The sequence below is a fragment of the Eupeodes corollae genome, chromosome 1 (genome assembly GCF_945859685.1).
Source record: "Eupeodes corollae chromosome 1, idEupCoro1.1, whole genome shotgun sequence".
In the NCBI taxonomy this organism is placed as follows: Eukaryota; Metazoa; Arthropoda; class Insecta; order Diptera; family Syrphidae; genus Eupeodes; species Eupeodes corollae.
Window position 1 is genome coordinate 52566655 of NC_079147.1, and position 15532 is coordinate 52582186.

Consider the following 15532-nt stretch of genomic DNA (forward strand, 5'->3'; position numbering starts at 1 on the left):
CCCAGGCTTGTAAGGAGCGGTTTATCCGGCTCCCCGTCCTTGGAGTTATACTAAGGATCTGGCCCTCCAGGTTGGGGGTTGTGTCGCCGGTGTGACTCCCTGGCCACGTTAAAGCCTCATAGTTGCGAAGCACCAACATGCCTCGGATACGAACGGATTTACTGTTGACAACCTACGCAAACGAATTAAGACAACGGACTTCGGATATGCACGTGGAATGTTAGGTCCCTTAATAGACCACGTGCAGCCGAACAATTAGCGGAAGCCCTAAACTGCTGCAAGGCAGATTAACCACCATCCAAGAAGTGCGATGGGATGGATCGGGCAAACGCAAACTGAAAGAGTGCGATGTATACTACGGCGCGGCGCGGTGATTTTTACCGAGAACAAAGGCAGTGTCTATTTGGGTGTGGATTTGTTGTTGGAACTAGAATCAGTCAGGCAAAAAGTCTTGAGTTTCAACAGTGTGAGCGAGAGCATCACGAATATCCGCATCAAGGCTAAATTCTCCAACATAAGCCTAATATGCGCGCATGCACCAAAGACATATTCTTCGATCTCTTCGGCAAGACTTATGAGCTCTGCCCTGACTATGACATTAAAATTGTCTTAGGAGATTTTAATGCCAAGCTATCTATGGTGGCACAATCGGGAGATACAGCCTGCACGACACCACCTCCGACAACGGATTCAGGCTGATCGATTTATCTGCGGGGCGAAACGATCTGGTAGCTAGTACGCAGTTCACACATCTTAATATCCACAAGGGGACATGGAAATCTGATCAATCAACTGTCCACCAGATTGACCACATTGCGATCGACGCACGACACTTCTCCAGTATACAGGATGTCCGAACATTCCGAGGGGCCAACATTAACTCGGACCACTACCTCGTTTCAGCCAAGGTACGGCTACGGATATTCCGGTCCAAGCCAAAACAAGGAAGTACTGTGAAAAGTTTCGACGTTAGACGGCTGCAATTGCAAGAGACTGCCATGTCCTTTACCGATCGAGTCTCTAGTAACCTCTTAAGGAGTCCTATGCTGCCTGCATTAAGAATTGAAAACCAGTTTCAACATTGCCTTGCAGTCATCAGAGATGCCGCCTCTGAAGTGCTAGGTTTCACACAGCCACAACAGTGAAACCCCTGATTTGACGACGAATGACGGCAAGCGCACGCAGCGAAACAAGAGGCGCATACAAAACGGCGCTACACAAAAGGACTAGAAGAGGAGAGAGGAACACAGGCTTCTTAGATGGATAAAAAGAGAGCATGAGAAGCGCGCGATCGCGGAGATAGAGGGATGTCACAACGGGAATGAGGTTATTAAATTTTACCAAAAAAAAACCTCCCAAGGGTACCAGCCACGAACCGAAGCCTGTAAAGACGATCAGGGGAACATCGTAGTAGAACCGCAGTCTATGTTGAAAATATGGAAAGACCACTTTTCTAAACTATATAACGGCGATGACGAACCGAACTCCGCTGTAAGGGAGTTAGAACCACTCAACCTAGGCGACGCAGATCAACAATCCGCCTACCCGACCTCGACGAAGTGAAGATAGCTATATCCAAACTGAAGTCAAACAAAACTGCTGGTGCTGACGGCATCGCTGCCGAACTATTCAAAGCAGCAGAAGATGACTTGGTAGGGAGCATCCACCAACTGATTTGTCGGAAGAAAGCATGCCCGATCAGTATAGTTTGCATGATACATAAAAAAGGAGATCCTCTAAATTGCGCCAACTACAGGGCATCAGTCTCCTTAACATTGCATACAAGATCTCCTCTGCCTTATTATGTGAACGTCTGAAGCCGTTCCTCAACAACCTAATTGGCCGTTATCAGCGTGGCGTCAGACACACCACACCACGGCAGATCTTGGAAAAAACCCAGGAACTTCAAATCGATACCCAAGATCCCTTTATCGATTTTAAAGACGCGTATTCCGGAATCTGTAGGGAAGAACTCTACAGAGCAATGTCTAGTTTTGGCATTCCTGTCAAACTTATCCATTTGTGCAGAATGACAATGGAGAATGCACGCTGCTCTATCAAGATCGGAAAAGATCTTATCGGTGCATATGATGTCAAGAAAGGTTTTACACAAGCCGATGTACTGTCATGCGACTTCTTTAATATCGTTCTGGAAAGAATTGTGCAAAACTCAACCTTCAACCCTAGAGGCACAATCTTTCAAAGATCCATCCAACTACTTGGAAACGCAGATGATATTGACATAATTGGAAGATCAAAGCGTGATGTCAGTGGAGCGTTTTTGAGTATTTCGACGGAGGCGGAGAAGATGGGTTTAGTGGTCAGGTCAATGAGAGCAAGACCAAGTATGTGCTCTCATCAAAAAAGTACAATGAATAACGACGTCTTGGACAAAACGTCACCATGGACATCTATAACTTCGATGTAGTTAAGGACTTTGTCTACCTAGGCACCGCTATAAACACAGACAACGACACCAGCGCTGAAATCAAACGAAGAAAAACTCTTGCAAATCGCTGCTTCTTTGGACTTAGAAGGCACTTGAGAAGTAAAGTCCTTTCTCGAGCATCTAAAATCACCATCTATAAGACAATCATCATCATTTATGGCACTGAGGCTTGGATCCTGTCAAAGAAAGATGAGAGCGTCTTAGGATGCTTTGAGAGAAAAATTCTTCGGGTGATTTTTGTTCCCGTACGCATAGATGGAGAATGGAGGAGAAGATATAACTACGAACTGTACGGGCTGTACATCGACACTGACCTAGTTAACATGTTGGTTGAGCCCCAGGTCCGCCCGGACTGTAGCGCCACCTTTAGTAAGTAAATAAATTTGAAATTAGGCCTTACCCAAAAATGTATAAAGCTGTAAGAGTAAACCAAAATTCCACGAAAACTAAAACCATACTCACAGCGAAATAAATTGCATGCATAATAATAAACAAAAACTCCAAATTATTATTAATTAATTGGTCATTTGTTTGATAAATAAACAACTTTATTAAGACTAATTAACACGTGATTTCATTTGGATTTGATAAAAAAGGAAACAAGAAGAACCTTCCGTAGCCGCCATATTAGTAACATTGAATATTAAGATCATCAAAGTATTTCAACCCTCATAAGATTTGTGTAAACTGAGTTAAACAATTAAGTTAAGACTTTAATTTAATAGAAGACCTCTGAAGTCACAATCGCTGCACGCCGGGCCGCCTCCACCGTCTCTTCTGTCCTATTCTTATTGTGTGGTTAATAGCCGCTGGATTTTCTCAGCGTTTTGTAATATTTTCGAACGACAGCTATCGATCATTTCACGATATTCCTTTATATTGGCTTCAATTGTGACGAGTTGATTTTTCATTGGTTCTGTTACTGATTCGGTTAAGCTTGGAAATGTAAGATTTTAAGCACTCGTGAACTTTTATGCTTCATAATACTTACCTCCTTTCTTTTTTCAGCTCAATTGAAGATTGGTTGTAAGTATCTCTCCACATGGTAAGTTCTAATTGCATTGCATCGATGTCTTCTGGAATGAAGTCCATTAATTTGCCCAAAGGATTCACAGATTTTGTTAGATTTTGTATGACATCTCGTAAGCTGTTCATTTGACGGGCTGAGCTTTGTCGGGAATTCAAATTAGAGATATCATTCTCCTGGTAAAAATTGCAATCAATGAAAAGAACTGCTTCAAATACAATAAAACATGCATACCTTGCTTCTGGTTAATTCGGTATCAGGAGAGGAACCTTGTACTAGTTCTTTTTGCGTTTCCAGAATCTGTTGAACCAAATGTCCCTGATTTTGTGAATCATCTTGGGTAGAATTCTTTTCAATATTGTTGCTTTGCTGCAGTTGGTCCTCGATTGTATTTGGGTTTTCTATTATAACCAAATTTTCGCCATCGTCTTCGAGCTCTGAAGTGAAAGTCTCTAATTTAACACTAATTCCTGATAATTTGATTTGGTCATTTGGCTGAAGTACTATTTCGATGTTTTTATCTCTTCGACGAGGAGCTCCTGGTCGTGCCGAAGCTGGTCTAGCACTTGGAGGTCTGAGTGAGGTTCGGGGTCGTGTTGGGGCTGGAACTTGTGTAGATTCCTTTGAATTCTCTCTCACAAATGTGGATTCTCTTTTAACGTCTGAATTTGTGTTGGAAATTGAAGATTTCAGAGAAGGACTAGTAGGAACTTCTGTTGGAGGCTCTTCAGTTACTGTTTTGAGAGCATCAATATGATCTGGAGGAGTTTGTACAAGTGTGTCATCAGATTTGGATTTTCTAGACTTTTCAGCACTTGATCTACGACTTCTACCAGATGAACGTTTACTGCTGGATGATCGTCGACTTTCATTTCCAGTTGTTACATCCTCTGCTGCAGAGGATAGTAATAAATCTTCTCTTTTACTGCTATTGACTTCATGGTTTTTGCCATCTACCGAAGGAGAAGGTGGTTTTGGCGGAGTAGAGACTTTTTGTTCTTCCACTGGTTTATTTATAACATTTTCTCCTTCCAAGCTTTCACTTTGTTTTTTCAATTCATTTTTGGGTTCATTGACGGTATCAACTTTTTCTGGACTCTTAGTTTTGGTCTTGGTGTTTTCTTGGGGTTCTCGTTGGGAGTCAACCGTATTTTCTACATTGGTCTTTTTTGGCGAAATTTTCTTTGATGCTTCTTTGCTGACCTTACTCTTGAGTTTCTTCTCATCACCCTTTTCCACATCGCTTGATTTTGAAGGCTTTTTCAAAGACTTATCTTTTACATCTTTTGACTTGGTCTTATCTTTAACCTCGGTCTTGCCAGCCTTTTCTTTTGAGCTTTCCGATTTCTTAGTTGCGACAACCTTTGGTGATCTATCTGTGGATTTCTTTTCTTTAACTTCTTTGTCTTTCGGTTTTTGTTTTGTACTCAATGAGCTGCCTTCATTCTTAACGGTTTCAACTGCAGTCTTCCAATCGAGCTTCATTTCAATAACAATTCCCATAAATTGCAACAGTTCGTTGGTTTTCTCTGGCTCATGACCGGCTACAATTTTTGAAGTTCTAACCGTTAAAGGTTCATTGGTAATGAGTTCTTAAATTAAATATGTTTATTTAAAGAAGTTTGTTTTGTTTTTAATTCAGCTCTTAAGAGACTTACTTATCGTATCGATCATCTTTTGTAGAAATTTCATTTTTGCATCGCGATCAAAAATGGTCTCATGGTTAAGTTCTTCGGGGGTATAAAGACCTTCGAAGTATCCAGTTTCTCTTATTACCTAAAGAATATATTTTGTTAAATGAATAATTTCCTACTTTTTTCAAAGACATAATAATTTAATTTATATTTAAATAATAAGAACTAAACAATTTGTTTGTGAAATACAAGATTATGTTCCACGGACTGATGCATCAGTATTGGCAATTTTGTTTCCCAGACTGGCCAGAATTTGGATAGGTGGAGATTTAGGAAGCGGGAGTCCTGTTTTTCTTTTTTTAAGGGTATTCGCGGATGAACGATATATTTATATCAAATATTTAGGCACAATTTTCTCTAAACTTGATTAAGTAAGGGCTGTAAATTTCACATTTCATTTATGGGCAAAATGTCTGCTCTCTCATTTCTGTGTTTGCTTTGCCGAGTTAAGGTAACTCATTACGGTACAATCTTAACATCTTTGATTAGAGGAAGAAATATCCCTTGCAGCTTAAGAAATTTTGCTTGAAAGACACTGCAATAGTCTAGAAACTCTAATGTTCGTTGTTGGGAAGGGTTATATAAAAGAAAAGATATTAGCCCTTACTCCTGTTCCGGTTCTGAGCCATCCGTAAAGACCGATACTTAATTTCTGGTTATGATTCTGTTTTACTTCCATTGCTCCATAGTAGAGATTTCTTTTAAGTTCTATTGGGTTAAAATCTGTGCAAAGTTGTGAATAGTCTCTTTAAATATCATATTCCCGTATCCATAGAGGACTCTTTTTATGTTTAATGACCAAACGGGGCTCATTTCCAAAATTTACCGTGGAAGAGGAAATAGTACAGAATATTAAACTTGGTTGAAGTAGATTGCAGATTAATACATATAAATTTTGTCTTTCCTAAAATAAGTGAGCATGAATTTGAAGGAGTCTTATTCTTCAACTGCTCAGACATGATCATTCCACCATTGGAATTCATTCTGACAAGCTGTTTAAGGTTGAGATATATTCCCAAAGCCTGGAGAATGGCAAAAGTAGTCTTCATTCCTAAAGCAGGGAAACTCTCACACGTTAACCCTAAAGATCTACGACCAATCAGCCTATCATCCTTCCTTCTTAAAACCTTGGAAAGATTGATTGAAATTTACATCAGACATAACTTAAAACCATGTCTCATTTCCACAGCTCAACATGCTTACTCTAAGGGAAAATCAGTAGAATCAGCACTTCACTCGCTGGTACGTATTATTGAACATTCCTTCGAATACAAAGAATATAACTTAGTAGCGTTCCTAGATAATGAAGGAGCTTTCAACAACGTCAGTTACCAGGCGTTCACAACAGCAATGAAAAAGTTGATATTAGAGAAATCACTCATAGATCTTATAAGTCTCATGCTCAAAATCAGGACAATAACTTCTAGCATGAGAAGTTTTACTACCACCAGATCGGTGAATCGAGGCACTCCCCAAGGTGGGGTCCTTTCACCTCTTCTACGGAACATGGTATTAAACGACCTACTTACATCATTGGAAGCAGAGGGTTTCAATGTGATTGCCTATGCTGACGACGTTGCCACATAAAATAGAATTAATACTCTTTTCGAGAAGATATAAAATTCCTCAGATTAGCCCACCCAAGATTAAAGAAATACCATTAAGCTTTTCCGGCCAAGCTAAATATTTAGGCCTCATTTTAGACAAAAAACTAAATTGGAAGGCAAATATTGATGAAAGAGTGAAAAAGGCTACTGTAACGCTTTTTAATTGTAAAAAGGCCATAGGATCAAAATGGATAATCTAAATAAGTTCATCAAAGTCCAGCGGTGAGCAGGTATGTGCATCACAGGAGCACTTCGCTCAGCACCAACCGCAGCACTGGAAGTGCTTCTAAACCTAGCATCTCTTGACATCTTCTCCAAAATGGTGGCAGCCAACTCATGTGTGAGACTAAGAGCCACCACTCAATGAAACAGTAACAATACTGGACATGTTACTATTCTAGACAGTTTCAGATCTATCCCGGATCGCTTAGGCTATACCACCCCAAAAATGGTATTCGGTAAAAGCTTCCATGTGTCCATCCCTTCAAGATCCTTCTGGGAAGAAGAGAGACCCCTGGAAGACGATGCGGTACACTTCTATACTGACGATTCAAAGACCGATCACGGAGTTGGAAGTGGTATCTTTTCAGAACAACTGAATCTCAGTCTATCCTATAGACTTCCCAATCAATGTAGTGTATTCCAGGAAGAAGTAATGGCGATTAAAGAAGCACTATCCTGGATCAAAGAAAACGTTATATCTTGTAAGGATATACGAATCTTCTCAGACAGCTAAGCCGCTCTTAAATCTCTCGCGTCTGTCTCCACAAACTCTCAATTAGTCCACGATTTTCGATCATCTCTGAATGAGATGACGGAACAGTTTAATATTCACCTCATTTGGGTGCCGGGCCACAGAGACATTCCGGGAAATTGCAAAGCCGATGAGCTCGCCAAAAACGGAACACTTATGCCTAATGTTAGACAAAAACATAACATAGGAATACCACTTGCTACATGCAAATATCTTCTCAAACAGTATGCTCTAGAATCAACAAATGCTAGATGGTCACAGAGTAGCACCTGCTTAGCAACCAAGCAAATATGGCCAAGTATAAACTTAAAACGGTCAAAAGGCTTGATATCCCTGAGCAGACAAAGTATAAGCTCTACAATTGGAGTAATAACAAGACACTGCCTCATAGGAAGACATGCTCTGAGGCTAGGGGTCTACACAAATGACTTCTGTAGAAGCTGCATGGACGAGGAGGAAGAGGAAACAGAAGGAATAACTTTCTCGGTAATCCCTTCTTCGATAATACCAGTGAAGTGGCAACGATTGACACAAAACCTCTCTCTAACTTTATTAAAAGGACGAAATGGTTTGTTTCAATTCATTACTCTCCCATGAGTAACCTCATTAGTGGTATCACAATGAACCCTTGAGGTCTACGTGCGTCAATTACATCTGGCCATCCACTCCAACCTAACCTAACCTATTCTTCAAATATCTTTGGTCAACTGTATTAGACAATTACAACAAGAAGTATGTAAGTACTGGCTGTACTCACATATTGACCCCAGAATTGGGTATCTTAAGACAAGGCATTCCGATCTCTTATCAGCGTCCTTGAGTAAAGTCTTACGGGAATTGTTAGCCCTGTTGACAAGACTATTTCGGGAAAACTACGATGCCGTTATCTATCTCAAAACCAATACTGTGATAAATGTATCTTGTTAGACTCAGCATAAGGGAAAAAAATCCGCTCGGAAAGCCCTGCTTAGCTTACGCTCAAAAGACGACGTAAGCCAGGACGTCAATTGCACCCAAGATAAGTGGAAAAACTTGTTGAAAGAGGTCCGAAAACCGGTAGTCGAACGAATTATGAAGATAGTCTTTTCGACAAATTCAGATTCCCGTCAAAAATTGATTTTTTTTTCGGTTCGCATAGAACACGATTGGCATTGTTTTTCTTTTTGTCATTTTTTGTCGTGTACGTGTTAACGAGTGTGGTATAGCTTTAAAATTTATATCTTAACATTTCTTTATAATTGTACTAGTATAAGTGCAAAGAATGGTAAATCTGCCAAAAAATCCAGATCTGATCTTAAATCAATTTATTTTCCCAAATGGGAGGCAAAAGAGGTGAAAATTTGAATTTTGACAGAACTAGATCAAAATTAATTGATTTCATTTCCGTAAATTTAATTATGCCCTGGGACCAAAAGGGTTACGCGTTTTACTTTGATGAATGAAAAGCAATCCCCACGGTTTTACTTTTTCTGCCTTTGTGACAATAGCTTTGACTGCCACTTGGTAATGAATAACTATTGGCTATATTTTGTTTTACTAAATTGAAGGAATAAAAATACTTTCCCAGTGGAAAGTTGTTGGGGGCAGCAAACGAGAGTGGGGTGGTGGAATGGTGTTTCCACTAAGGCACCTCTCGGTAGCGGACGAATTCTCGAGATGGAATCAACGGTGGCGTCTACAGTTCCAGTAAGGTTGAACTACTTAGTGAACACCTTATAGGGCTTCTTCGACATATTCGGAGCCTAGGCCTGTAAGGAGCGGTTTATCCGGCTCCCCTTCCTTGGAATTATACTAAGGATCTGGCCCTCCAGTTTGGGGGTTGTGCCGTCGGGGTGACTTCCTGGCCACGTAAAAAATACCTTTAGTTGCGAAGCACCAACAAGCCTCGGATACGGACGGATTCACTGTTGACAAGCCACGCAAACGAAATGAGGACAACGAACTTCGGATCTGTACGTGGAATGTTAGGTCCCTTAACAGACCACGTGCAGTCGAACAATTAGCGGAAGCTCTAAACTGCTGCAAGGCAGATATTACCGCCATCCAAGAAGTGCGATGGGATGGACCCGGCAAACGCAAACTAAAAGACTGCGATATATACTACGGCAGCATCTTTTTGGGTGTGGATTTGTTGTCGGAACTAGACTCAGGCAAAAAGTCTTGATTATCAACAGTGTGAACGAGCGCATCACGACAATCCGCATCAAGGCTAAATTCGCCAACAAAAGCTTTATATGCGCGCATGCTCCAGCAGAGGAGAAACATGAAGACACCAAAGACATATTCTTCGAGCTCTTGGACAAGGCATATGAGCAGTGCCCTGGCTATGACATTAAAATTGTCTTAGGAGATTTTAATGCCAAGCTAGGAAGAGGAGACATCTTTGGTGGCATAATCGGGAGATATAGCCTGCACGACACTACCTCCGACAACGGATTCAGGCTGGTCGATTTCGCTGCGGGGCGAGACGTTCTGGTAGCTTGTACGCATTTCACACATCTTAATATCCACAAGGGGACATGGAAATCTCCTGATCAATCAACCGTCAACCAGATTGACCACATTGCGATCGACGCACGACACTTCTCCAGTATACAGGATATCCGAACTTTCCGAGGGGCCAACATTGACTCGGACCATTACCTCGTTGTAGCCAAGGTATTGGTTCGGGTATCCCGGTCCAAGCCAAAACAAGAAAGTACTGTGAGAAGATTCGACGTTAGACGGCTACAATCGCAAGAGACTGAAATTTTCTTTTCCGATCGAGTCTCCAATAAGGAGTCCTATGCTGCCTGCGTCGAATCCAATCCCGAGGGACGGCGGCGCACCCAGGTGGGAGAGGACCTCAACCAACTTGGCGTGTGAAACTGAAGACAGCTAGCTAGAGACCGAGCTGGGAGACGTAGGTTGGTTGAGGCCCAGGTCCGCCCGGGCTGTACCTTAAGTAAGTAAGTATTTTTGGTTCTAAGCTGAATTTAATTTGGCACTCATCTTTGCTTTGAGAGCATTGTTATAAAACTTGAAATTTATTTGAAAGTTATTCACGTAGCAGGACACACACAAATAAAACCCAAATGTCATTTCGATTCAATTTGAATTCGATTCCTCAATTCAGTGCCACCATATACCTGGATCCAAATCTCAATTCGATTCGATTCCTCGATCTCATCTTGTAACCAGGGTATATGAAGCCAAGTCTACTCTATCAAAATGACAGTTGATAATGATTTTTCATTTAACTGAAAGCTGAACTTTATTACTCTATGATTTTTTTATTTCCAACAACGTCATTTAACGCTTTCTGTAGAAGGGTTCCTTGTACATTCGGAAAAGAAATGACTAATATTTCTTTACAACACAAAATACAAATAGTGGTGGACTTGTAGCTTGCCTGAGGAGTATTTTGTAGACAATAATTTTGTTGGTACTTTTTGTATTATGAACTTTAAAGTATAGGTTTGCGAAGTAGAGTTCTAAATTTGAAATTCATGACGCTTGTAAAACTAACTAGTTGCCTTAGTCAACATTTACGTTCAAAGAATAAAGTTGACTGCAAATGATGGCTGAATCACAAACACACTTCAGAGTCGACTTCGTCTGCGTTACGACTGCCTTGCTTCGAGGTTGCTTTGAATGACATTTCTATTATTTCATCCCTCCAAAGAGCAAATATTTTGTTAGTTAATATTTTTTTTTACAGCTGTTGACCTGTCAGAAAAAAGCAAATGTTCAGATAATTGAACTAGAGCTTCGGTTTTTAGTCACATTACGTTATTTTCCTTACGATTGTCTAACGAAACGTGAGGTCGAAGCTCCATTGTGATAGCATGTATTGATTTCCTACGGCTGAACTCGTAAACGTCAGGCGAAGCCGAAGCTGAAGCGTGTTTGTGATTCAGCCATGAAGTCCCGTATGTTGTGTTGATAGAAGAAAGGTTAGCAGCCCTCATCTTCTTCCGTTTCTGACCCGTCCGTCCGTTAATACCGATATTTAATTTCTTATTATGATTATGATTATATGTTTTCCATAGTCGGGATTTCTTTGAGGGTTACTGGGTTTAAATGTGTGTCCAGTTTTAAAGTTTGTTTAAATACATGAACTATACCAAATCAATGGTGTTGATTATGTTTCAAAGACCAAAAGAGACAAATTTCCATTTGCTACCGTGAAAGAGGAACAAAAATGCATAGTCTATTTAAGCACGGCTTAAGTCAGTCTTAGACGTCCACCAAGTTCAGATCAGACAGACATTGGTTCACGTTTAACACATCGAAATCAAAGGAAGAACCATACAAGATGTCTACAATTTCTGGTAATTAGTTTGGTAAACATGAAGAGAATGGTAGCGTCGACTGAGAAAAGATCTATTGGTCAAATAATCATGGTAGTTGAGCAAATCCGTTCTGTCATTAGAAACAGCCGATAAGAACAACAACATCAAGTTACTACTTTCAATATTTACCATACACATGAACTGGAGAATTTGACAAAGACACTCCGACCTCTTATTGACGTTTGAAAAAAATATTTACGGAAATTGTTGGCCCCATATTTTAGGAAATATGATTTCGGGAAAGCTTCTATGATTTACTCTGCCTCGAGAAAAAAATCGCTAATCGAACGGGTGATAAAAATGGTCTATTCGTAAAATTATTGTATGGCTTTCCGTATTTCCCCATAAATAAAATCATTTTTCCAAGACAAAATTCGAAGGCTTCAAAGCACTAAGCAATTTTATATACTGCCACCACAACCCTAAGTAAGGGTTAAGGGTTCCTCCTCACGTCCTCACTGTAATTAAATTGACTGTTTTAGCATGAAACATTGAAAACGATGTTGCTTCTTTTACAAAATCTATTGTACACGATTTCAAAAATCTTTCAAAATAGAAGTTTTTAAATACCTTTGTCTACATACATATGTTTGTTATTAACATATTGATATTTACTTATTATCAATATTTTATCTCATTGGAACTTCATTACTTTACCGTATTAAAGACATCATGTAAAAATCGAAAAGGAGGTTTCTTCAATAGTTTTTCACTTAGTACTGGTTTCTTCACATATCTTCCAAGAGTATCTTGAGTTCGTTTTATAACTTGTGCATCAATTACAGACATTTTGGTTAAAAAAAAGTTTAAACAAATAAAATTAATAACATTTTATTTAATATGACACTTTCTTAATTAAATTATTTCTAACTAAAGACAAAAAAATCCTCGATATGTTTGACAAAGTTGATTGCCTAGCAACGAGATATTCGATTCGACGCACGAGATTTATGATTTGTTTTATTTTTGTTTTGTTTGTAAAGACAAATAATTAATCAGAATCAACGACTTGTTGATATTTACCCTTAGCTGAAGAGTGCACCAACCTATTGGTATCCTTGCCGAATATAAATCTATGTAAAGAACTAATCAATTAGTGCAGAATATAATTTAGTCAGAAATGTGTTTTTGATCTCTCAGGGTACTGTTTTAGTACAAGATTATGTAAAAGAAATAATAACATAATTAATTTTCTAGACTTGCCATCAACATAAGATACAAAGCTAAAGCAATTATGCAAATTTTGTTTAGGCAACCCTAAACTATTGTCGATCACAATAATGTTGCTTTTGTAGATAAGTCAAAAAAAGGACGTTTTAAAAACTTTAAAGTTTACAGATTGTTAATACATATGTAGACAAGTAGAAGAGGCTATTACGTTAAAATACCGTTCGTCAAAATGTCGTTCATACAAAATTGGCAAAAATGTCGAATTTTGAAGCAAACAAACTGCTGCATGTCATGTGTAGATCCCAAAATAAACTGAAAAGTGAAGTGAACATTCAAGAAGGGGTTAAAAAGACCAGCATTGGTCGCATTCACTAATCTTGTGGCTACGTAGTCAAGGTATTGGGCAGGTTCAGACAACATAAGGGACTTCATTTGCAGTCAACTGCATTCCTTGAACCCCAAATAGTTAGTTTTTCAAGTCTCATAAACTTCAAACTCAGAACTTTACTTCCCTAACTTCTATCTTCAGTTTACCCTTTTACACAAAATATTAAATAAAATTGTGCGAAAAATAAAAAAAATCGTAAGGGAATAAAGTTCAAGTTTCAGTTAATTAAAAAAAAGATCGATTGTCATTCTGACATAAGTTGACTTGACTTGATAGTTAGGGAGATTTTTCTTGGCTTACTTTCCAGTCAAGTTTCCAATCAAGTTGCCTTAATTGGAAGACAATTTTTTGGCAGCTGGCCAATCAGATGCTAGAAACTTGCCTTACTTTTAAGTCCCTTATGTCGCCTGAACCTGCCCATTCTCGTTGGCTTAATCTAACTACAAAATTAGTTGAAATTTCCCCTCTGACGTAGTGTACAAATTTCGGCTACAAAGTTTGTGGAGAATGATTTTGACGTTTCAGAATCAGGTGCTGAAATAAATGGTTCAGTATTTAAATACAAATAAAGGGTGTCCCAAAATTAACGCAAGATTTGAATTTGCCGCCATTTGTGCAGTGAAGTGTTGGCAACCCTGAAAAAAAAGCAATTTGACAGCTAACAGTATAGGGTTATTAAAAATGGAGCGTTACACGATAGAACAACGTGTCTTCATTATTAAAGAATATTTCAAAAATAGTGAAACCTTGGCGGCTGCAGTTCGAAAATTTCATACAAAATATGGTCGGAATAGTGTTTTAACTTCGTCAACTGTGAAGAGATTAATTGAAAAATTCATGGAGACTGGATCCGTTGGAGACGCCAAACACACTGGTCGTCCAAAAACAAGCCGTTCAAATGTGAATGTCGAAGCAGTGCGTGAGAGTGTTGCTGACAATCCAGGACCTCAATTCGACGTCGTGGACAAGAATTGCAAATTTCAAGAACCTCTCTACAGCGTATACTCACCAAAGATCTGTGTCTTCATGCTTACAAAATTCAATTAACACAACAATTGAAGCCTAATGACCATAGACAGAGAAGAGAGTTCGTTGAATGGATTATTGAACATCATCCTAAGCGATGAAGCACATTTTCATCTTGATGGCTTTGTCCAAAAATACTCCATTACCAAGATCGGAATCTCAGACTGACATTTCGGTTTGCCTACAAGCTAAGTACACACGAATTGTGAGAAAGTGTGCGTGAAATGATGCAAAAACCAAACACATTCTCACATTTAGTGTTCCGGCCCATCAAAATGCTTCATTAGTCTGCAGGCACATCTAAATGCTTTATTTTGAATGTTTTATGGCCTCGTTCAAAAACTAAACAATCCTAACCAACAGAATCTGAAGTGCTGACATGGTCTTAAATTGGAAGATTTGTGTAGCTTTTTAATTTCAATCCGAATAAATGTTGTTAATGTATATAAAATAAGATTGACCAAATACGTATTTAATGATTTATTAGTGCTGGTTTTTATTTACTTAAATTATTTGCGAACGCAATATGAGCTGGAACTGGTTAAGTATAGATGGAAATGGACAAAAATATAACACAATACTTTGTAAAACGACAAAACAGACAATTTTTTCAGGTGTAGTTGGCTTAGAACATTTTTTTGCGACGTTAGAAGTTCAGGTGGAAACAATAGGCGGATGCCTCAAAATTTCTTTGTACAGACAATGCTACTTGTGAAGTTCCATTGCCAACTTTAGCTAGTTAAGATTCCTCAATTAAATTAGTATTTTCATCATTTAAGCAGTTCGATAATTGCACGACCAAGTTTTAGTTTTGTTTGTTGCAGGAATATTTCTGAAAATTTCTTTTTGAGGGACTGTGTTAGAATTTTGTTTGTAGTTAGATTTTGGAATACAAATTTGAGGGAACCATGTTTTAAAAATAAGTTGCTTTGTGTAAAGCATTTTTAAGGAAAAAATAGGCAATATGGTTAAACACAATACCAACTAAATGAGTGCAATAAATACCTTAAATTTTATTATATTAATTACCTTAAATATTATTGGCTTTCTCAAAAATATTTTTCTAAGCTAACCTCTGCTTTA

The 15532-nt window shown here is 38.8% G+C and overlaps 1 protein-coding gene across 1 annotated transcript; it reads right to left on the reverse strand.

Moving 5' to 3' along the window:
* Positions 1–2954: 2954 nt before the first annotated feature.
* On the reverse strand, positions 2955–12754 carry LOC129942424 (TRAF3-interacting protein 1). The gene is made up of 5 exons (XM_056051348.1): positions 12523–12754; positions 5135–5252; positions 3711–5068; positions 3441–3652; positions 2955–3385 (listed from the first exon to the last, which is right to left on the reverse strand). Exons 1-5 carry the CDS (start codon positions 12652–12654, stop codon positions 3238–3240), a joined length of 1968 nt encoding a protein of 655 aa, XP_055907323.1. The 5' UTR covers positions 12655–12754; the 3' UTR covers positions 2955–3237.
* Between the last annotated feature and the right edge of the window lie 2778 nt (positions 12755–15532).

What these genes read in the sequence shown, in the direction of transcription:
- LOC129942424 (XM_056051348.1), bottom strand. Translation starts at nt 12,654, where the DNA reads ATGTCTGTAATTGATGCACAAGTTATAAAACGAACTCAAGATACTCTT. An exon ending in CCGAATTAACCAGAAGCAAG is followed by an intron (nt 3,653 to 3,710) that starts GTATGCATGTTT and finishes AATTTTTACCAG; the next exon opens with GAGAATGATATCTCTAATTT. An exon ending in GAGCTGAAAAAAGAAAGGAG is followed by an intron (nt 3,386 to 3,440) that starts GTAAGTATTATG and finishes TACATTTCCAAG; the next exon opens with CTTAACCGAATCAGTAACAG.